The sequence below is a fragment of the Rhizophagus irregularis genome, chromosome 3, assembly GCF_026210795.1.
Source record: "Rhizophagus irregularis chromosome 3, complete sequence".
Taxonomy (NCBI): domain Eukaryota; kingdom Fungi; phylum Glomeromycota; class Glomeromycetes; order Glomerales; family Glomeraceae; genus Rhizophagus; species Rhizophagus irregularis.
This window is the reverse complement of record NC_089431.1, coordinates 4,229,831-4,252,907: the sequence shown is the minus strand read 5'-3', so window position 1 is coordinate 4,252,907 and position 23,077 is coordinate 4,229,831. Positions and strand designations below refer to the sequence as shown.

At 27.4% G+C, this 23,077-nt stretch overlaps 4 protein-coding genes across 4 annotated transcripts; all 4 read left to right on the top strand.

Moving 5' to 3' along the window:
• Positions 1 to 1,600: 1,600 nt before the first annotated feature.
• Positions 1,601 to 2,852, top strand: OCT59_021048 (uncharacterized protein; the record flags this gene model as incomplete). Its single annotated transcript, XM_066149591.1, has 3 exons — positions 1,601 to 2,044; positions 2,112 to 2,232; positions 2,563 to 2,852. 3 exons carry the CDS (start codon positions 1,601 to 1,603, stop codon positions 2,850 to 2,852), a joined length of 855 nt encoding a protein of 284 aa, XP_065990481.1.
• Positions 2,853 to 8,373: 5,521 nt separating this feature from the next.
• On the top strand, positions 8,374 to 10,545 carry OCT59_021047 (uncharacterized protein; the record flags this gene model as incomplete). The annotated part of the gene is made up of 7 exons (XM_025333658.2): positions 8,374 to 8,547; positions 8,626 to 8,886; positions 8,954 to 9,089; positions 9,184 to 9,518; positions 9,639 to 9,834; positions 10,067 to 10,128; positions 10,219 to 10,545. The coding sequence occupies 7 exons, from the start codon at positions 8,374 to 8,376 to the stop codon at positions 10,543 to 10,545; spliced, it is 1,491 nt and encodes a 496-aa protein (XP_025170536.1).
• A 3,481-nt stretch (positions 10,546 to 14,026) lies between these two features.
• On the top strand, positions 14,027 to 16,344 carry OCT59_021046 (uncharacterized protein). The gene is made up of 2 exons (XM_025320785.2): positions 14,027 to 14,363; positions 14,512 to 16,344. Exons 1-2 carry the CDS (start codon positions 14,107 to 14,109, stop codon positions 15,941 to 15,943), a joined length of 1,689 nt encoding a protein of 562 aa, XP_025170535.1. The 5' UTR covers positions 14,027 to 14,106; the 3' UTR covers positions 15,944 to 16,344.
• Positions 16,345 to 20,940: 4,596 nt separating this feature from the next.
• On the top strand, positions 20,941 to 23,039 carry OCT59_021045 (uncharacterized protein; the record flags this gene model as incomplete). The annotated part of the gene is made up of 4 exons (XM_025323619.2): positions 20,941 to 21,197; positions 21,293 to 22,250; positions 22,324 to 22,387; positions 22,468 to 23,039. The coding sequence occupies 4 exons, from the start codon at positions 20,941 to 20,943 to the stop codon at positions 23,037 to 23,039; spliced, it is 1,851 nt and encodes a 616-aa protein (XP_025170534.2).
• Between the last annotated feature and the right edge of the window lie 38 nt (positions 23,040 to 23,077).

Below are 23,077 nucleotides of genomic sequence, written 5' to 3'. Positions count from 1 at the left end.
GAAATTATTTCCGTCCCGTAAAAATATGCTTATATGAGAGTTAATGGAGCTTTTGTGAAAAGAAAAATGAAATATAAAAGACTTAAAATAATATCCTTGCATTAAATCTCTCTCTTTTCTTTAATAAAATACAAAAAATTTATAATTATATACGAACCAAAGCGCTCGAACAATTACTTAAAACTGAATAAATGTTATCATTCACGTTGAAGAGGAACCTGATTTTAAGGAATTCCATATGCACTGAAATATCTTTGATGTAGAAACGCCTCAAGCTTTTAACGTAATTCTCTTAAGTAAGTAATTTTATTATTATCAGAGAAGAAAATTTTCTGATAAAAAAAAATCATTCGTTTATTTATTTATTTTTAGGTACTGTACCTTTATATAGGCCACGTTTATATCAAAAATGAAACGTAATGAATACTACAATAGCCTCAGATGAATTAAATTTGAAAAAATTAACTAAATATTAAACATCATCAAATATTAAAAAAAAAAAAGATCGGGACTCTTTTCAAATTATTTTTCATCACCAATCTCTTGTTGATTTACAAGAATTTTATTTAGAAGCAATCTGTCCTGAACCGAAAATTTTATTCAATTCTAATAAAAAATTCACTCAACTACCCACTCAATTATTGGAAATTATATTTAAAACGTGAAAACTTGGATATTGATGAATTGAGATCTGGAAAATGGGAACATTTAGTTAAATGGGGATTGGCACAAGAACATTATTGTAGTAGAGACGCATCTCAGTGAAGTTAAGATGACTTATGACCCTTTAAAACGATTATTTACAGATTTATTCCCTTAATTAGATTCTATGATATCTCCTAAAGATTAATCAAAATTATGAAATTTAGTTACACTTTTTAGATCTTGTACGCTATTTAATGGTACTTAGGTGAAAAAATATAATTAAAATTTAAATATTCAAATCCTTTATCAACTTAGTTATTTGAGTATTATATTCTCATGATAATTTTAAAAAAAATAATAAAAATTTTATAATATAAAAATAAGGATTATATTTTTTTTTCACATCCGTAGTAATTATGTTGATAATTTTTATCACGTAAGATTTCCAATTTCCTAAATAAAATTGGTACAAATTTAATTAAAGACGGAATGATGGTTTTATAATACCATTTTTGACTTTTATATTTGGCATGTTTTGGAGCTCGAACCGCGGTCATTGAACCCTACATTTAGCCACCTTTGAAGAAAAAAGAAATTTATCAATCGTACCATACCGTACCATACTCTATAATGTATTTTAAAAGTATATATAGGACAATGGAATTTTTGGAAATTTGTCCTCCTACCTTTAATGGAGATATTTTAAAATAGTACGCAGCATATCATTGTAACCTGTATCACGGAAGACGAGTTGATCATTGCAACTACAGAATTCTTTTATTCTTTCATAGAATTCTTGTCAAGAATCTTTCCATGATGAACTTCTAGATTAATTGTTTACTATAATTTTTTAGGATTTTGAACTCCTTACTTTAATATTATATACTAGAAGGTTTTCTTGAACGCTACAAATAAATTATATATTTTTTGAAATAACAGAACAATTAATATAAATATGCTTATGATGTCAGACAATATGTCCTTAAATCGGCCAGCACGAACTGCTATATTTAGTAAGGGAGAGATAAAATGTAAAGAATGTAAGAAAGGAAAAATTATAGACGAAAATTATGAAACTTGTCAATTATGTTATGAAATATTCAAACCTAATTTAAGTAGGAACAAAGTCATTGATGACTTTATAAGAAATACACGAGTTAATTTTGTTACAGGTTCAAAACGTTGGATATTGGAGTTTGTTCCCCATGATCAATTCAAAAATATAGAATTTATTGCCGAAGGAGGATTTAGTAAAATTTATAAAGCTATTTGGGTTGATGGTCCAATTGATTTGTACTACACTAGTTGTAATAATACAATTGTTCGTAATAATAATTATACAGTTGTTCTCAAAAAACTTAATAATTCTAAAAACATTACATCCAAGGAACTGAACGAGGTATAGTCCATGGCAATATTTCTAATTTTCAATGTAATGATGATAAATTAAATTTTTATTTATTTAGTTTAAGGTATATTATCAGATTTTATCAAACGGTAATAATCATAGCGTTAGTAAATATTTTGGAATTACTCAAGATCCTATTACTAAAGATATGATAATTATCATGCCATATTATAGTTCAGGTGATTTGATACATTATTTAAGTAATAACTTTTATAATATTAATTGGTGGACAAAACTGAGTAGATTATTTTATATAATATATGGACTTATAGAAATACATAGAGCAAAAATTATTCACAGAGATTTACATAGTGGAAATATCTTTTTTGATAAAAATTTTGCGTACATAGGTGACCTGGGAATAAGTAGATCTGCAACTGAATCAAATAATGATAATGAGAAATATGGTATTATTCCTTATATGGCACCAGAGATTTTTCAAGAACAAAAATATACTGAAGCTTCAGATATATATAGTTTTGGAATGATTATGTGGGAATTTATGACAGGTAGAAGACCTTTTTGGGAAGAAATTCATGATATAGAACTTATAATTAAAATATGTGATGGTTTACGACCACCAATTGTTACAAATGCACCTGAAGGATATATTGAATTAATGAAGGGATGCTGGCATTCTGATCCAGCAAAAAGGCCAACAGTTGATAACATATTTGGGGAAATTGATAAAATGTGGGTTAATGAAAATAATCCCAATCAAACTAAAATTATAGAATCATCAGACATTGGACCTGTAACAATAAATAATCCAGATGCCATTTATAAGAGTAGACTGTAGACCTTTAAGTTGCATGATTCAATCTGCAATGTCTTTAAGGAGTTCAAGGAGTCAATCTATCCCTATAAAAAATAAATGTCCGGAAAATGTCTACGAAAATGTCCGGAAATTGTCCAGAATAAATCTGGCATGTCCAGAAATTGTCCGGAAAATGTCTATTTTTTTGCTACAAATTTGATACCTAAAATTTTGACATATCCGGACTTTGTCCAGAATATATCCAGAATTTGTCCAGTATAAAATTTTGGACAAATTCCGGACAGATAAACCTGGACAAATTCCGGACATAGTAAAAATTCAGATAATTTGAACTGGACAAATTCTGGACGCTACTTCCAAAAAAGGATAAATTAATTTTGTAAAAAAATGCAAAAAGCACAAGACTGACATTCATAACCTTCTTTGTCATACTAATTAAATTTGCTGAGCAGGCAAAAATAGTATATATCTATGATATAAAACTTTAAGTTAAAAGCAATTATAATGATGGTCACCTGTTGATCATCTTTTTGTGCCAAATTTTATGAAAAAATATTTCAGGTCAATTTCCGGACAAATTCTGGACAAAATGAGTGTCCGGAAACGAGTGTGTTTTCGGAACAATTTCCGGACATGGTACCTGGCATTTTCTGGACATTTTCTGGACAATTATTTAGACAAATTTTCCGGACAATTTCTGGACAATTTCCGGACACTTATTTTTTATAGGGTATTGGTAACAAATTTTATTAATTACAACGCATTTTTGTTGCAAGAAAAATTTTAAACAATTATTCATTTTTAAGTAATTTTAGATCCATTTTATTATTATCAGAAAAATATTGGTAATTATTCAGTTTTTGTTTAATTGTTTTTTTATGTTCTTACTTATTATTAAAATTATTTTAAAGATAAAAGAAAGTTTGAAGATGATTCAGTTGAAGACAGTAATGACAATGGTACGGAAATTAATTCAATAAATTGTTAATATTTTCTACTATTTAATTCACATTCATAATTATTTAGACCAAAGTATTAAAAGAAGAAAATTTCTTGAATCTGAAAATAGTGGTAAATAAAATTACATTTTAACAATCAACATATTTTATTTCATAATTTAATTGATTTTTATGATTTTATAGATTACTTTACAAAAGAAATTGAATTAGATATTAATATGAGCTCTAATCAACCTCGTGATAAAGGTAAACAAATATAAATCAACATTATAATATTTTTATCTAATTTTTGTTTTCAATATAAGGATACGTCACTAAAGAAATTGATCTTGATATCAACGTTCTTAAAATTATAATGTTTAAACCCAATTTTTTTTTACTTAATACGCAGTACTGTAAATAACTGGATTGTTTAATATATAAATATATAGTAATGTTCGGTTATATTAAACCATAAATGAATTAATTTTAAGTAATTTATTACAATTACAACTAATGCCTTAACCTAATTTTTTATTACTAATTCATTTTCATGCATTATAGTAAAATGAAAGTTAAAAAATTGGTTCTCATATCGAAATTTGCCTTTGATTTAACCTAGTGCTCCTAACGGAACGGGTCGACCCGGGTCATGTGACCCGACCCGACTTAAAAGCTCGGGTCGAGTTCAATAATTTTATGACCCGGCGACCCGCATGACCCGACCCGGTTGACCCGAGTTATTGAACAAATACTTCATAATATTACAAATCTATTAAATCTATAATAATTCATTAAGGTTCCATTATAGTGCCGAAAAAATGGTGGTTGCTCATTTTTTTTTCCTTTGAAAATTCGGTTTTAGACCCGGGATATCCGGTCGAACTATACTCGGGTCGGGTTTAGAGTCAAGACTTTCTCACTTTGGTCGGGTCGGGTATATCTTCAAAACCCTTATATAGTATAAACAAGTTAATTGTTTTTTTGACTTTATAATACGAAAAGTTATAATTAGAGTATATTAAATAAATGAATTATACCAGATATGGTTTTATAAATATATAAAAAAAAAATTTAAATTTCAAAAATCAGATTTTCTGGAATATGAAACTGAAAATTATATTTTGTATCAACTAACTAGTTACCAAATTTTATTGCTTTAATTATGAAAAAGTTTATCGATTAGAAAATGGTATTTTATTGTCTACGTAAAAAAACTGTAATTTTAAGTTTAATTAGTTACCATGTAAAAGAATTGTCGCTTTATAAATAAAAAGTTTAATTTCTTTTCTTTTGACACGCGTTCGAGTTAACCAAAACCAAAAAAAAATGGAACAAATGATATGATGACGACAATGTATTTTCATCCCATGATGGGATATTTCTTTACATGAATTTTGATAGCAGGAACAATAATAGGCCGTTAAGGTAAAAAGTAGTCCGTTTCTTAAAATTACGCTGGAGTATATGAATCCAATTCGGCGACGCTATCGTCGTCTTCATTTTTTCCAAAATAAGTTTTCTGTTTATTGTATTGTGTTCATGAATCTTCATTTTATGGAATCTAATTATCAGTCTTATACAGTGATTACTCACCGAACATTCATTTTAGTTTGCAATGTAACCGTGGACTCATTTTTCTGGTGATTTTTTTTAAAAATAGTTTTTAAAGATAATTTTGTGAACAAACATTTTACATATGAAAAAAAGAAAAAAAAAATATTCATGAATAGTATACGATAATTTACATTTTCCAACAATGCGACAACATCACTTTTGGTTCTATTTTTTTAAATAATAGTGCTTCATGATGTCACACCGATCACGTTTCCACAGAAATATGTTACGATCGCCTGCTCCAAGTGATGACGCCATGGAGTCATATCCAATCAGCAGTTACTCTAAGTCACGTGTTGGCTCCAATGATATAATTGGCCGCTTGGGCCACTTGAGCATTGGTAAGCCGCAGTCCGCCATACTTTACAGCGGGTATACGCAATTAATAGCGGCGGGTTAGCTGCTAATATTGCGGCGGGTTACCCTTGTACTGACGGTTCAACCCGTTAATTACAAGGTTGACCCGTCGCTTCTTATAACAGGTACCTGCCGTAGTAAACAACGGGTACCTGCCAAAGTAAACGGCGAGTATCTACCAAAGTAATCGGCTACCCGCCACTTTTTTCAGCGGTCCCCTAATTTTTTTGAGGTAATTTTGACTTATATAGAAAATATTATAATTAATTTTGCCCGAATCTTTGAATTTTTTTCCATATTTATTAAATGAAAACTCAGATCTTAATTATTAGTTGACTTGTTTTTTCATAACAGACATTAGCGAACATCTGCTGTAATTAATAGCGGGTACCTGCCGTTTCTTATGACGGGTACCCTTCATAACATATAACGTATACAACGCTATGAAATATAACGTATTAAAAGCTGTTTTTTGCGACAGGCTACCCTTGAAATTGCATGTAACCTGACAGAACAGGGGTAACCCGCCGTAAAAAATAACGTATACACGCTACATAATTTAACGTTTATATACGCTGTAAACACTCTTCGAATTTAAGGGAATTTTTTTTTAATGTTGTTATTCGAGACCCAATGTCGTGAACAAATGTTGAAATCAGCACAACTACTTTAAATACGAACTACTAATATATTCTCGTTGGAACGAGTACTGAATAAAGTATAAACTACTAGTTAGACAATTAGTATACAAAAGTATTTTATTGTACTTTTACTATATAAGGATTCAAAAGAACCTCACCAACTTGCACATTCGTCGTTGCTATACATCTTAGATTGTGGCGCTGTTAAGTAAACTCTTCATAATTTTTGGATTTTCAAATTTTACGATTAAAATCAAAAAAAAAAATGATAATACTGTAATTCTATTATATTTTACTTTTTCCCAAATATTGTATATGATAACATTATTAGTTACTTTAAAATTTAATTTATAACAGTGATGTGGTCGCGTCAACATTGAAAAATGAACTATACACATTAATATGGTAAAGGAAAATAAAATTTTTATGATAAAGATATTGACAATGTTAATAAATCATTTTAGTTTAATAGATACAATGCCGAAAAACAAAATGTCTTAAAGATATTATATCTGTAATTGATTGTAATAGATTAAATACAATCACAACCGAAATTTATAAGAAAAACTATATAAATTATTTAGCTGCGTTTAGAATGATGAGATTGTGGTATTTCCGTATTTGAATTCCAATTAAACATATCCGTAAGTATTTCAACTGTACTGTGCAGGAGCCTCAGTCACGTGATTGACTACGCATTAAAATTCATGGATTAGTATAATATTTACACTATTAAATCAGTCACGAGTTAATTTATAGTCTATTTAAGGTTTTATTGTATAAAAATAATGATTTAAACAGTATTCATTTATTATATATATCATCAATAATAAAGCTGTTCAATAAATATAAAAAAAGTACAGTGTGATCCCATAACAGTATAAGAATATATAATAAATAAAAATTATTCCATAGTTAAATTAAATGGTTAGCCAAAAAAGTGCTACACTACAATTTTTTTTTTAAAAAAAACAGTAGTTTAATTATTTATTTTTTTTTATGTATTTAGAAAAAAAAATAAATTCTTCCTTAATTCGATGCATTTTTTTAATCAGATTGATGATCAGATCAAAACGGTCAATCAGGTGATTAAGTTCTTAACCAGTTATGACTATCTCATTGATACCCCTAAATTAGCCAATTTCTTGGCATAAATCTTACATTCAACAAACATGACAAATCTAATGAGGTTTCTTCTTTATTACATTTTTAATATTACATTTCTTTTTTTGTATATTTTGGTTTGACCATCGTCTATGAAAATCCGTCTTACGATATAATTGTTAAATCGTTCTATTTCTTAAGTACTCAAGAGAAAATAAAAATATCTTACTTCTTATATATTCCAAATGTTAATATAAATGTTTTTATAAATTAATAATTTCATTGTACAACGACATTATTAAAAGGCACAATTTTTTATATGAATTATATTTATCGAAAAAATTCAACTTTATTCTTGATTTCGCCCTAGTCATCGTAATAACATTCTAATTACAGCACAATGAAAAATTTTAATTGCTGCATACTATACATACTATATGGACTTATTCATCTTTTTTTTTAAAGCAAAACAATTCGTTCTTGAAATTCATGGTATACAGTACATACTATACTCGAATTAGTGAAGCGCGACTATTGTATAATAAAATTATCGCTTTAGCTAATAATAAACAAATTTGGAATTGGGTTCAGCAAAATGCATGTTAATAATTTAATACGATTATTAATTATTATATAATAAGAATAAATAATAAATAATCTATAATTCGCAAAATAAATAAATAATGCTACGTGCTGTGTCACAATATCGGGGAGAAATTATCCGCATCATTTTGTTGTTCATATTAGTATTCATGTCCAACTAGGAGTTTCATATTTTGTCGATCATTCTTATCACGATTAATTCAGATTTAAATAAACGACAAATTTACAAAATCTCTCGCTCCGTCTACTAATTTGTTATAATTTATTATTAACAAAGAAAAAATGTTTTCGATTAATTTCATTTCTTTAATTAGCTATTTTGTGTTAGGAATTATAGGATGGATTACTTATAAAATATTTATTTGGCCATTTTATATTTCTCCTTTGAGAAAATTTCCTGGTCCACCATCTGAAAGTTCACTTTACGGAAATCTCAAAACACTTATGACAGAAGAGGTAAAATATTGCTAAATATTATTAATCCGGCAGTCTTAATTCATATTTTAAACAAGTAATATATTTTTTTTTATATAGTCCGGTGTACCACAACTTAGATGGATTAAAAAATATGGAAACGTTATAAAATATCATGGATTATTTAATAATCCAATTCTTCTTATCGCAGATACAAAATTAGTTCAAGAAATTACATTAAATAAAGCATATGATTTTATTAAGCCTCTTAATGCGTCTGGTATTTCACTTATTGGTAGAGGTCTCATATATGCAGAAGGCGATGACCATAAGAGACAAAGAAAATTGTCGAATCCAGCTTTTACGTATAGTAACGTCAAAGTAATTATACTTCATAATGGAAATTTTAATGAATTAAGTTAATATAATATTTTTATTTGTGATTTAGGAAATGGTACCATCATTTGTTCGTATAGGTTCTACCTTAAAAGGTTTGATAGAAGAGAAGTTAAACTCAGGAGAAACTAACATTAACCTTACTCCTTACATCTCAAAAGCTACTTTGGATGTTATTGGCTTAGTAGGTAAGAGAAAAAATTTTGTTTTCTATATTGATATTATATCATTTACCTCGTTTACAATAATAAAATTTACATTTTTATATATATACTATTTTAGGATTTAATTATGAATTTAATTCATTAACGTCCCAAAATGAATTAGCAATAGCTTATGATTCTATTTTTAATAACCCAGTAACTACTTTACGCATTGTTCTTAATCTCTTATCGAATTATGTTCCATCGGTAAGAGAGATTCCACTAGAAGCAAATAAAAGATTTAAGAATGCGTGCGCAACTATTGACCGTGTATCAAAGAGGTTGGTTGAAGAAAGATATAACGAGGCTAAAAATGGAGAATTAAAAGGAAAGGATTTATTATCTTTGTTAATCAATATCAATAATAAACTACCCGCTGAAGAAAAAATGACTGATGATGAACTAAAATATCAGGTAATTAAAAAAATTTTCGGTTATTTTTCAATTATTAGTTTGTTTAATTGATTTTTTATTCATTTTTCTCTTTTCTTTTTTTTCTTTTGAATATTTAGATCATGACATTTTTATTTGCAGGACACGAAACAACAAGCATATCAACTTGCTGGGCTTTGTATTCACTTGCACAACATCCACATGAACAAGACGTTGCGTGAAGAGTTGGTTAAAGCCTTTCCTGATAAATCAAAATTCAATCCTACATATGATGAGATTAATTCTTTGGAATATTTAAATTGTATAGTTAAAGAATCTTTAAGATTAAATGCTCCAGGTATAAAATTTAATAATGATAGTTTTTAACCCTTTAACGGGATCCGTACAAAATCCTGACGGGTCAAAATCACGAAATCCCGACAAATGGCCCGCGTTATGCAGAATTATGCAGAGTCACGTGGTTGTTTGACCAGCATTAGAGTTCGGGATTTCGTACCTGTCGGGATTTCGTACCAGACCCGTTTTTAACAAATCGCTTTTTATCCTAACTTAGTGATTTTTCGCTTTAGCATCAAATATTAGACGAATTAACCTTAAAGATGAAGTTTTGGGGAATTATTTCATTCCAAAGGTACGATGTCGATTATTTTTAATTTTCATTAAAAGATTTCTTTTTTAAAATTAATTATTTTTTATTATTATTATTATTATTTATTTATAGAATACCGAAATATCATTGTCAATTTCAACAATTCATAAATTACCTGAAATTTGGGGTCCAACAGCCGATGATTTTGATCCAAAAAGATGGTTGGATCCTTCATTAGTGAATAATATATCAAACTTAAATTATTTACCTTTCTATAATGGTCCAAGAAATTGTATAGGTAGTAAAGTAGCTTTAACTGAATTTAAAATATTGTTAGGAATATTGATTAGAAATTTTGTTTTTAAACCAATTGAAGGATTTCATATTAGAAAAAGAGCTTTTCCTGCACCCAAACCTGATCCATACCTTGGATTAGCTGTATCCATAGTTGAATCTTAAAACAAAATATTGTTTTAATTTAGATATTTTGCTTAGTATATATAACATATCATATATTATTAATAAAAGCTTGATTACAATAAAATATTTGCTGTGTATATTACAATGTACAGTATCTAACTGTGTTTCAAAAATAAGTCGAAATTTTAGGAGGAAATACTAATTATAGTTTTAAGCGAAATTAATAACTTGGACGAATAAAATTAATTATTCGTTTTCTTTCTAAAAAATTAATTTTGGATAAGAACTTGATGATTTCAGCTGGAAAACATAATAAAATATAAGCAATAAAATTTATAACAAAAAAATTTTCTTTTTCCCTATAAAATATAGTATCTTTAGACCGGATAAACTCGTTTTTTCAGTTCACGTAATCCGCTTTACTGCAACAGTTATACTCAATAGAATTTATTAATTCATAATTCAATAGATGAATAAGGCATTTTGATCGAGCAAAGTATAAATGAATAAGGTATTTTGATCGAGCAAAGTACTATAAAACCAAGCTTGAATTTCCATAGTTTAATACGGCCAACATAATGTAGGATAATTTTGGCCATGACGCTCACTAACTTTGGGAATAATAAGCTATCAAGATTTAACCATAAACATTAAACCAACGATTCAAAGAATCTTCTGAAATACATTTATTCTGAATATTACAGCACAGTAGTAGGATAGCTATCCAACATTAGTTTCCATTACATGTAAATTATTGACTTTATTGAACGAAGCGCAGTGAAGGACTTTCAAGTACACTCAAGACCCTATGGCAAGCCATACTGGTCAAAAGACCGTCACTAAATATAGCGTAACCCGCTGTAACTTATGACGGGTACCTGCTATTTTTTTGCAGTTAATTTATACAGCGACTTCTTTAATTTTTTTATTCATAAAATTTAAATATTAAAAAACTGTAGCGGTTATAAACAGATTTATAGACTAATAAAATTTCATTAGAAAATTTCCAAAGTTTGTCATAATGTTAAAAATTTTTTATTATAAATATCACTTTACATTGATTTTATGGGCCATTTTATAGCAAGCACCTGCCGTTTGCTATAGCAGGTGACCCTGTATCCTGTTATTTTCAGGAGTATCCCGCCGTAAAACAACATATACACGCTACTATATTACTACGCACATTTGACCATGACGGCTTTCCATACAAAGACTGCAATGTCCGTCACCTGTATGGCCAATAATTTTAGAATCAGGTGTAATACGGTAGCCACCTGAATGTATCGTTCTTGACCACGCGATGTTATTTATTTTATTTATTTTACTTTAAGAAGAGCGGCTATTCTAGTCAATCTATTTCACGGATAGGAGTTCGACTATACTGACTATTAAAAATTGAGCTATAATACCAAACGAATCGGGCCACCCGATATAAAAAGACTGCGGGATGGAAGACATACGCTGCCATCCGAGGAAACGAAAAAAAATAATTAAAAATGATCTGTATTTTACTTTCAACTAATAAGTTACCACCTGCTAATACTTCAAAGGTGGAGTAGTCCACACTATTCTAAGTTGTTTGAGATGTAAATAGATGTAGAAATGGAAATCTACTTGTATAAAAGGATAATGACTCTAAAAAAAAATAAAAAAAACTAACATTTGGTGTTAGACAGTCCAGAGGCCAGGGAATCATTCGAGTAATTCTGTCATCAGACACGATTTCTTCTCTTGATGTAACGATCTGTAGGAATCCAAATTCTTGTTAAGATCAGTGTTTCTTTTTGTTAGGGCGTTGTTCAAGTTCTTTAGTATCATCAGATGTATCTGAACGGAGATCACTGTAGTGCCATAGATGTGCTCCAACTGTTGTGAGGTAGTCTAGCAAAAATTTCGCGTATTCTTCTTCTAAACGTACTCGTACGTGCGGTTTTTTGTCAAACGATGACGTCTGGAAAAGGAGGATATAACATATGCTCATGATAACCATCTTGGTAGAAAGTTAAGTCTCGCGTTAATGCTTTGCGGGTATCGAAGTGCTACACACTCGTCCCGTAGTATGATGCTTCGTTGCATTGTTCTCTTTCGTGAGCCATCTATCGTAAATGATTTGTCGATTTATTTATGTGTTGTATTGTCTTTTGACTGGCCGATTTGGCTTTCTTATTTAGGTAAGTGAACCATCCAAGTGAACCCGGCGGATAATAGGTGGCACCGTCTTTGAATATATCGGGCGTTGAGGAATGTACGGTAAAAGTTCCGGACGAACATGAATACTTGACGGCAATGGATCATAATTTTCAACTGCATGTATCACTGAACTAGAAACAGGTGCAGGTATTTTCGATCGAGATACAGAATTATCTTCTATAAGAGGGTCAAGATGATGCCATACTTTTGCAACATGGTAATATAATTGACGATCATGTGATTAGAATGCTTCGGCTAGTTGTTTAATAATGGAAGTCAATACAGTACAGAATGCATCTTACGCAATTTTTTCACCACAGCAAAAACACTATGAAAGTTGTTAACAATAATTTTAGTAGCGTTTATTTATTGATAAGATTCTTGTTGGTTAAGTGATCGGGCTCAAAAAAAAAGGCAAATTGTGATATGAAAACCAATTTTATAACTTTGCGTTGCCTTATTGAAATTTTGTATTGGTATACTTTTTAAAAGCCGCCAATTACCATAAATTCTCATTTTATATAAATGCAATGTTAAATTTGTGGGATAGGCTGGCATTTGGCCAGAGTTGATTGTACAATACTTGAACTTGAAAGATCGGTATACAAAATCTGCAGTGATTTATTTATTTATTTATACAGTGTATGAAATCTATTTGGGGAATTTGCGGAGCGCAAACCACTTTTAAATTCTGCAAATTTCACGTGATTTTTATCTGCGCATTGCGCAACCCGAATTTTCAAAATTGTGCGTAAATTCCACAAAGTACAAAGTACGCAAATTTCTTGTATCACAATTCACAAAATCATAATTTTTTTTTTTATTGCTTTAATATGGCATAAATGACACTAAACTAATAAGGTATTTAATCTTGCTATAAAGAGGCTTGGAAACATTTTATTATCATTTAAATATTTTAATTAATGGTCCACCCTTTTGATTTTGAGGCGGCTTACAATTATTGGGCGACTAGGTCAATTAGGTCATTTAGGTACTTAAGTAGTTGTTAATAACTTAAAATTTAATTAATATTGCTTAATTCTGTTTAATTAAATAAATATTTTATTTATTTATTTATTTTATAATCAAATTCTAAATAATTTTGCGCAAAAATATATTTGAAAATATTTGCGGATATGCGCAAAATCGCGCAAATTGCACGTGACTATTTGTTGCGCACTGCGCAAAATGCGTGAATTTCATACACTGAATGAGTTACTTGACTGTTAATGGATAACAATAACGATGTAGTACGAATAAATAAAACGTATTCAAACCGGTATCACGCCAGACCATCAATATATATAAAGTTAAAATGATCAAAAAATCATTTTCCAAATTCTCTCATGAAACTAGAATTAAATTAAAAAAAAAAAATCAAAAACTAAAAATTACAATTAACAGGAAAAAATGAATGATAATAAATTTTTATCAACTTTATCAAAAAATTTACTTAAAAATTTGAATGATGATAAATTTTATGATATTATAATTGAAGTTGGAAGTGACCCTTACGTAAAATTTTTTCATGCCCATATGGTCATTTTAAATTGTCGTTCCACTTATTTTCAAAATATTTTATTAACAAATGAAAAGAAAAATCCTGAAACTTTGGTAAAAATTAATTTACCAAATATTTTACCAGAAATTTTTCAAATAGTTTTAAGGTAAGAAAATATTTAAATTATAAATAGATAAAATAATTTATTATATATATATATATTTATATTTATAGTATGTTATATATATATATTTTTTTTACAGTATGTAATATATATATATATTTTTTACAAACGAATTTTTTTTTTATTTTAGGTATATTTATGGAGGAATATTTCCTTTGGAAGGATATGATGCATCAGAAATTATCAATATTTTGAAAGTTGCTAGTGAACTTAATCTTGAAGAGTTGATTAATTATTTACAATATTATTTAATCGAAAATGAAAAAAATTGGATGGAACAAAATTTTAATATCGTATATCAAACTAGTTTTGAATATGATTGTTTATTAAACCTTCAAACCTTTTGTACAAATTTAGCGTCTAACGAACCAGAAAAAATATTTAATTCATTAAATTTCTTTTCAATTCCAGAAAAACTTTTGGTCTCAATTATTCAAAATAATAATCTTCAAATGAATGAAATTCAAGTATGGGAACATTTACTTAGATGGGGATTTGCTCAAAATCCAGAACTTTCCTCTGATCCTTTAGATTTATCAAAAGACGAATTTGATATATTAAAGAATACCTTACAGGAGTGTATTCCTTTTATTAGATTCCATAATTTAACTTCTGATGAATTTTCGAAAAAAGTATTACCTTTTAAGAGAGTTTTACCAAAAGAATTATATAAGGACTTGGTTAAATATTTTTTGAGTCATAACAATAAACCAAATGATAGGCCAAAATCTCGCTACGATGAATTTCAAGACATTAAATTAGAATCTCAGATGTCTGATGAGCTTCAAGAGGATTTTGTGACTCAAGAGACTAAGATAACTGAGATGACTGAAGATACTGAGAGGATAGCTAAATTAGAATCTGAGATGACTGAAGTGATAACTCAATTAGAATCTGAGATGACTGAGGAGGTAGCTCAATTAGAACCTGTGCCGACCGAGGAGACTACTAGGGAGATAACTCAAATGGCTGCAGAGCATAAAAAGACTAATCCGGAACGTCGTATGTCCAAATCTAATGAATCGTTTGGAGGTATAGATTCAAATATCATTACATTTAAGCATGCTGAAATAATCACAAAATGGATTGACAATTTAGAAATTACTGATGAATTAACTTCTTCATATGAGTTCAAATTATTAATTAGTGGATCTCGTGATGGATTTTCACCCGAAAAATTTCACAAAATCTGTGATAATAAAGCTCGCACTCTAACAATTGTTAAAGTAAAAGGCGGTAATGAGATTATTGGAGGGTATAATCCGGTTGTATGGAAATCAAAAAGTAGTTATGGTACTGCTAGTAATAGTTTTATATTCTCTTTTAAAAATGATGATTGTATTTTAAGTCGTGTGAAGAACGAACGGTCCGCTATACTTAATAACTCTTCTTACGGTCCATCATTTGGTAACGGTGACCTCGTTTTATCTGGAAATAATTCTTATAGTGGTTGTTGTAAAAGAGGTTCTTATGAAAAATCTATCAGGGGAACTGGAGATACATTTTCTGTAGAAGATTATGAAGTATACCAAATTTCAGAAGATTCCTGTTCAATCTTTTAATCTTTAATATTAACGAACGTATCAATTATAAAGGAAGTGTTGACCGATTTATTTATAAATTATCGATTTTTTTTTCTTATCATTACATATATTTCTTCGATACCCTCAAGTTAGAAAAATTTATGATGCGCTTATTTATTTTAAAAATCTTTTATTTCTCGCAATTGTGTATATATTCGTTTTCGATCACAAAAAGCTGGTTTTATAGGTTTTATATAGTTTACATAGTTTAACACATACAGTATTTTATCCATCTATAATTAGATAGTTTGATAGTTTCAAATGTTAAAGCATCAATAATTACTTTATTATATACTCCGGAATATTCTAATTGATATTGGCAATAACGTATCATCGATTATCATATCGTTCACTTATGTTATATTATAATAAATATAATTAAAATAATAATAATGAAAAAAAAAATAATAATAAAAGGACATAACAAGTTTGATTATTGAAAAAAATTTTATTCGATGTCAACCTACATCGATTTCTCCTGAACATTATGTAAAAATAATGAATATAAGACAAGATCCAAATTATATGTTAATATCCGATTCCCCAGAAAGAATACACTGCGCCGGTCCTATAATATAACTATAAAAATAACGTCTTTAGTACAATTTCACGAAGATTTCATCCCTCAGTATCATTTTTTACTTGCCCGTTGGGATTTAAATTTTTCTCTTAATTTTAAAAAAATTTCGAAGCGTTACCTTTATCTCGTAACTTTTATTTTTACTTAACTATTTTTTTTCATTTTCATCTCGTTATCCCATGCTACCTCCTGTCTTTTTTACATTTATCCGCCATTTTTCTTCTTATCCCTTTAGAGTTTAGACTCTACTGCTTTTGTTCTTATCCATTTTACTTTACCTTCCTCCGTTCCTTGAAGTTGTACGTAAATAATTATGGCAGTAAAACACAATTATGCTTAATAGAATCTTTTTAAAAAAAATTAAAATAATTTCTATTAAATATTTAAAATTATGGGACTTATAAATTTTATAAAATAGAAAAAATTTTATAATATTTTAATTTTAATTTATTTAATTTAATATTTTTTTTTCGTTTTAGATATTCGATTCGGTGAAATGGAGAATAAAATAAAAAAAAAATAGAATAATATAGTGTAAAAACATAAAAATAGAATAATAAATATAAAAATAAAAAAAAATAGACAAATAAAAATTATTTAATGATGGTGTCGATGACGGTGTCGTCGACGACGGGAATAACGCTAGATCTATATACTGAAAATCCTATATTATATTATGCTGTGTTTTTCAAAATCAGCTGTAATAACTATAAAGTATATTAAACATTCTTTCATATTTTTAATTAAAATTTTTCTTTTGTAAGTTTGGTACCATAGTTGAAAGAATTTTTTTTTTTGTTAAATTTTTGAAATATGCCAACCCTTTCATGCTTTTTCGCAGTTTTTCATAAATGTGTCCAACGTAATATTTTTGGGGCAACATTTTGTTAATAACTTATCATCGGCTCTTATCATATCTGTAATCCATTTCTACGCTTTCCAATTTTCTATAAAAAAGAATTAATAAAGTTAATAATAGTTAATTAATTGCTTGCAGTTAAATAATAAATTTCATACTTGATCTCTCCTTGAATTCATAAGTTGGCGTTTGTGATGTTCGGATGTTCGTCAATTCGCCCTTCTTGTTGCAATCTCCAGTGATTTTATGTAATTGTTTGACATATCAACTCTATCTTTTACAACGAACCAGATCATGCATTGTTGATGTCTGGAAGGTCACTATTTGTTATAGAAAACCACAAGTTTTACGAACTAGTCAACATAGGTAATCGATCATCATGCTCTTTTTCGTGCTTGAAAATGGCATCATTCTCGGATAGTAATATAATTCTTGCTGTAAATAGCATTAACTTTGGAATTATATCCTCATGATCCAAAGTTGATTAAAGAAAGTGTATTATGATCATATCTAAAATATTAAATATTTTTCTATATAATACTGCCATAAGTATTAATGCATTTTTTTTACTGAATGAATTGTAATTTTTAAATACACATTTAAATTATTAAAATGTAATTAAATATCTATATATAGGCATCTATTTTCTTACTATAATTTAATGAAAACCGTAATTGGTCAAGATTATATAATAAATTTAAGCAATAAAGCAATAATATATATATTTTTGACATAGAAATTATAACCATTTTTTTATGAGAAGTTTATGAAAAGCTTTGAATTCCCACTCTTTGAGATCATAACAATAAATAACAAATACTGTATGTATTTGTAGCAAATTCCTGTTTTAGTCTAGTATCTTTGAATTAATTTTTTTAAGCATCTCATATTATTCTTATCTATATTCTCTTTATTACTGCTATATTAATTGCTAATATAATATAAAAATTAACGATCCAGCATTTTAATGATCAATTAAACTGATTGTATTATCAATCTTTTCGTCATCATCATGATAAATATTATCAGGCTCGATATTATGTTCTAATTTATTCTAAAAATTTATATGTTTTAACTAATGTAAAAATGTTAATTTTGCCACTGGACTTTTAAATTTTTTAAAAAACATTATCAAATAGCGATATTTATTATTTTATTATTTTTTAGAAAAAAAGCATTTAATATTTATGATTTTTTGTTTTTATAATTCTATCTTATCTATTTTAATTCTATTCTATATATTATTAGTTGTTTTATTATTAGTACATTACTATGGTATTTTTATCACGTGATGTGAAATTAATATTTCTCGAAGGGGTGGTCTGTAGTTTTAGGCAAGTATATTATATAGAAATTTATCTGTGCTTTATACTTCATATACTTTCTTTTCCATGTATTTGACAATTCCAACAACCTTTCTATAGTAAAAAAATATTTGTAGGACTTTAGAATTAATTTTTAGATGTAAACCATATTGAATTTTGAATATAAAAATATGGATTGTGATCAAATCAAGTATATAAACCTATAAATAACTAGTTAAACAATTAAAATATAATTATTCTTTCTCTTCATAATGCTGAGTCCTTGTTTAATTATTTAAATTGGGTTTAAAAACTCTTTATCTCCTTAAATAATTATATAAGTTATATATATGTGTATATATATATATAGGCGTCTGTAGTTGATAGTTTCAGTGTCTATATATATATATAATAAATTTGTTTATCTAAATTCCTAAGATTTTTGTTCTGTGGATTTTAGTATAAGTTGATTCGATTATAAAATTATCAATCTAATTAAGCTTTCTCTATATGATGCTATTTTAATAAAATAATTTTTTTTCTTGATGAGACCCAGTATTTACTAGAAAACTTCCTAAAGGGATCATTTGCGCAAAAACATCTGTTATCAGATTATCAGTTCTAATGTAAGAATTGTCAATAAATATCTATAGTTTCATTATTGTCGGTAGAATATTTGCTTTGGGTATGTACTATTCGTGTTGTCATTAATGAAAAGAAGGATATTAATTTCAATAAAACTTTTTTTTGTAAACCTACAAATCACTTTTGAGTAATCCTTGCTTTTGTCGATAGTTAGTTTCTCTTTTCTTAATCATGATAGTGCTCTAGAATAGAAATATGGCTCGACTGGCTCGTCTAATATAATGTTCTTTAATATTATCAAATTAAGATCTTCGTCAATATTTCTCGTAGACGATCGTGACATCTAGTCAGAATGATCTTATCCTTTCACAAGGTCGTATCTTTAATGTACAAGTGTTATCGTCAGATTTATATTATTTCCATTTATCCGACATAATTAGCTAGTAATGTTATTAAAAGGAGTACCAAATCGCCATAGCAAAATTTTTACTTGGCAATAGCGGTAATATTTTATCACTATCTTCTATGTTCTTCTCGAGATTAAACATTGAAAGTTTAAGTTTCAATACTATGTTGTTATATACATTTTCATTCTTTATATCTTTTTTCTTATGTTAATTTTATTTTGTTATAAAAATTATAACTAATTTACTATTACAGTATTATTATTTTAATTTTTTTAAAACAAAAAAATAAAAAATTGTAAAAATGATGTTCTAAAAGTATGATTTAAATAAAAAAAAATCCTACAGAAAACGTGGTTATAACATTTGTCCTATTATATTAAAAAAATATGTCATAAAAGAGAAAAATCACTTATTTCTAATTTTAAGGTTGAAATATTAACGTAACTATTTTTTAACTTTCATATTTATTAGGTTATTTTTTTAATAGTTAGTTTTATTTAGAAAATAATAAATTCATATTAAATTCATTTATTTAACTTAAAATAGGATTTTTGCATAAATTCTAGTGGATGGTAAAAATAAACTTCCGTTTTGACAAATAAATTTTTAATTTATTCTTGGATTAATAAATACTACTATAAAAAAAAAATTTTTTTTTTATAAGGCTTTTATTTTATTGTCAATTTTTATAAGGCTTCTATTTAATAATTATATAAATTTATTTATGATATAAAGAAATAAGATTTAATATGTATCCAATTAGCGTTAGTATACGCGTAAAAATGCAGCACCGATTCTCCGAATTTTTTTTACCTCAATTTTTAACGAAATTTTTCCTTGTGAAAATCAATTGATAATCAAGTAAAAAAATCTTATCAATTATTATTAAGGAAAAAAAGCCATAACTTCTTATTAAAGAACTAAATGACGACTTATTTAAATTCTTTGACATTTCGATCATATAATACTTTTTTACGCATAATGAAAATTTTCACGCAGATCATTGACAATTTGCTCGCGCCATAGAACCTTATAAAACATTGCATAAGATGTACTGCAATGCAAAAGTATAATAAGAATATTCTTCACTGATAAACTAAATTCGGTATCGTAAAGATCATAAGAAGCTAAAAGTTTAAAAAAGTTAAATTTTTTTTTTTTTTTTTTTATAAAAAAACGTCCCGTCGTTTTCATTGTTAAATATAAATCTTTTTTTTTATAATTACGAATTTACGATCATAATGAATGATAAATTTTTACCTAAATTATCACAAAATTTACTTGAAAATGTGAATAATAATAAATATCATGATATTATAATTGAAGTTGGAAAAAATTCTGACGTAAAAATTTTTCATTCTCATATGGTAATTTTAAATTGTCGTTCCCCTTATTTTCAAAATGTTTTATCAACAAATAATGAAAAGAAGAATGATGGAACTTTGACACAAATTAAATTACCAAATATTTTACCGGATATTTTTCAAATAATTTTAAAGTAAGAATGAATAATTTAATTACGTTTAAAAATTAATAGATTTCATTTTTTTTTATAAATGATTTTTTTTTTATTTAATTTTTTTTTATATTTAGATATATTTATGGAGGAAATCTTTCTTTGGATGAATTTGATACTTCAGATATTATTAAAATTTTGAAAGCTGCTAACGATTTTAATCTTGAAGAATTAATTGATTTTTTACAATCTTTTTTGATTGAAAATAAAAAAAATTGGATGGAACAAAATTTTAATATCATATATCAAACAAGTTTTGAAAATGATTCATTATCAGTTCTTCAAAAATTTTGTAATGATTTAATTTCTAACGAACCGGAAAAGATCTTAAATTCACCTAATTTTGTATCAATACCAGAAAAATCTTTGATTTCTATCATTCAAAATAATAATCTTAAAATTAGTGAAGTTCAAGTATGGGATTATGTTCTTAAATGGGGTCTCGCTCAAAATCCTGGACTTCCTTCGGATCCTTCCAATTGTACGAAAGATAATTTTATTACTTTAAAGAATACTTTACAACAATGTATTCCTTGTGTGAGATTTTATAATTTATCTTCTAATGAATTTACAAATAAAGTGTTACCTTATCAGAAGATTATACCTAAAGAATTATACAAAGAATTATTGAAATATTTTCTGGATGGTAGTAAACAATCAAAACCACGGATAAACAAGACAATCCCTATCAATACAAAAATTGTTATTCCTTTAAATTCTGCAATGAGAGCAAGAATTGCTTCCCAATCTACCTCCTTAAATACTAGACGAGAACCCGAAGTTACCTCCCAATCTACTACTTCAAATACTACACGAGAATCCGTGGTTACCTCTCAGTCTACTACCTCAAATACTGCGCAAGTTACTTCCAATTCTACTAATACCTTAAATGCCACACAGGAAACTGATATTAGTTCACAACTGATTTGGGAAAGTGATCTAATTGAAACACCTCCTGTTTGTACAACAGAGGATATTCAATTGTTATATCATGAATATGAGGAGAGTGGCGAAATTTATCTGCAAAGAATTATGGTTTGTCATCATCTTTTTGCGTATCAACATTATATGATAATGAGAATTAATTCTTTATAATTAATAATGTTAGAACTTGGCAGAACAATACAATAAAATAAGACGTTGTCGAAGTGATGGTAACAGTTTTTATAGAGGTAATGTATTCACTTGTTACCGTGAATTTCCGTGAATTTCCATGTAATTAATCAATATCATAATTATTATAATTATTTAGCATTTATGTTTGCATGGTTTGAACAACTTTTAAATTCAAAAAATAAAGCTCTTTGTCAATCTGCACTTAATACTTTGGCTGCAACAAATACACTTCTTATTTCAGCCGGATATAGTTCAATTATTTATGAAGATGCCTATAATATTATTGAACAACAAATTAAAAATATTATGGATGATGAAATTGACGAAGATATGTTATTAGTAACGTTTCAAGCTGAAGAAATTTCTTGTTATATTGTATACTTTTTACGTTTAATTACTGCGGCTTATTTAAAATTATATCGTGATGATTATGAACCTTTTTTAGAATTTGAAATTGATATGGATCAATTTTGTACTAACTTTGTAGAAGCAATGGATCAAGAAGCTGATCATCTTCATGTTATTGCATTAGTTAAAGCATTAAAAGTTCCAGTTGAAATTGGTTATATTAATGGATCTGATACGATGGAACGTGTTAATTTTCGTGAATTTTATCCTGATATCGTGTATAATAATAATTTAAAACCTTTAATTTTATTATATCGTCCTGCACATTATGAGATTCTTTATAAAAGAGAACAAAATTAATGACCATTTTTTTTTTATTATTTTTACGTTAAAATATG

Coding starts and splice junctions, on each gene's coding strand:
- OCT59_021046 (XM_025320785.2), top strand. CDS start 14,107: ATGAATGATAATAAATTTTTATCAACTTTATCAAAAAATTTACTTAAA. Junction 14,364..14,511: donor ATTTTTCAAATAGTTTTAAG/GTAAGAAAATAT, acceptor TTTTTATTTTAG/GTATATTTATGGAGGAATAT.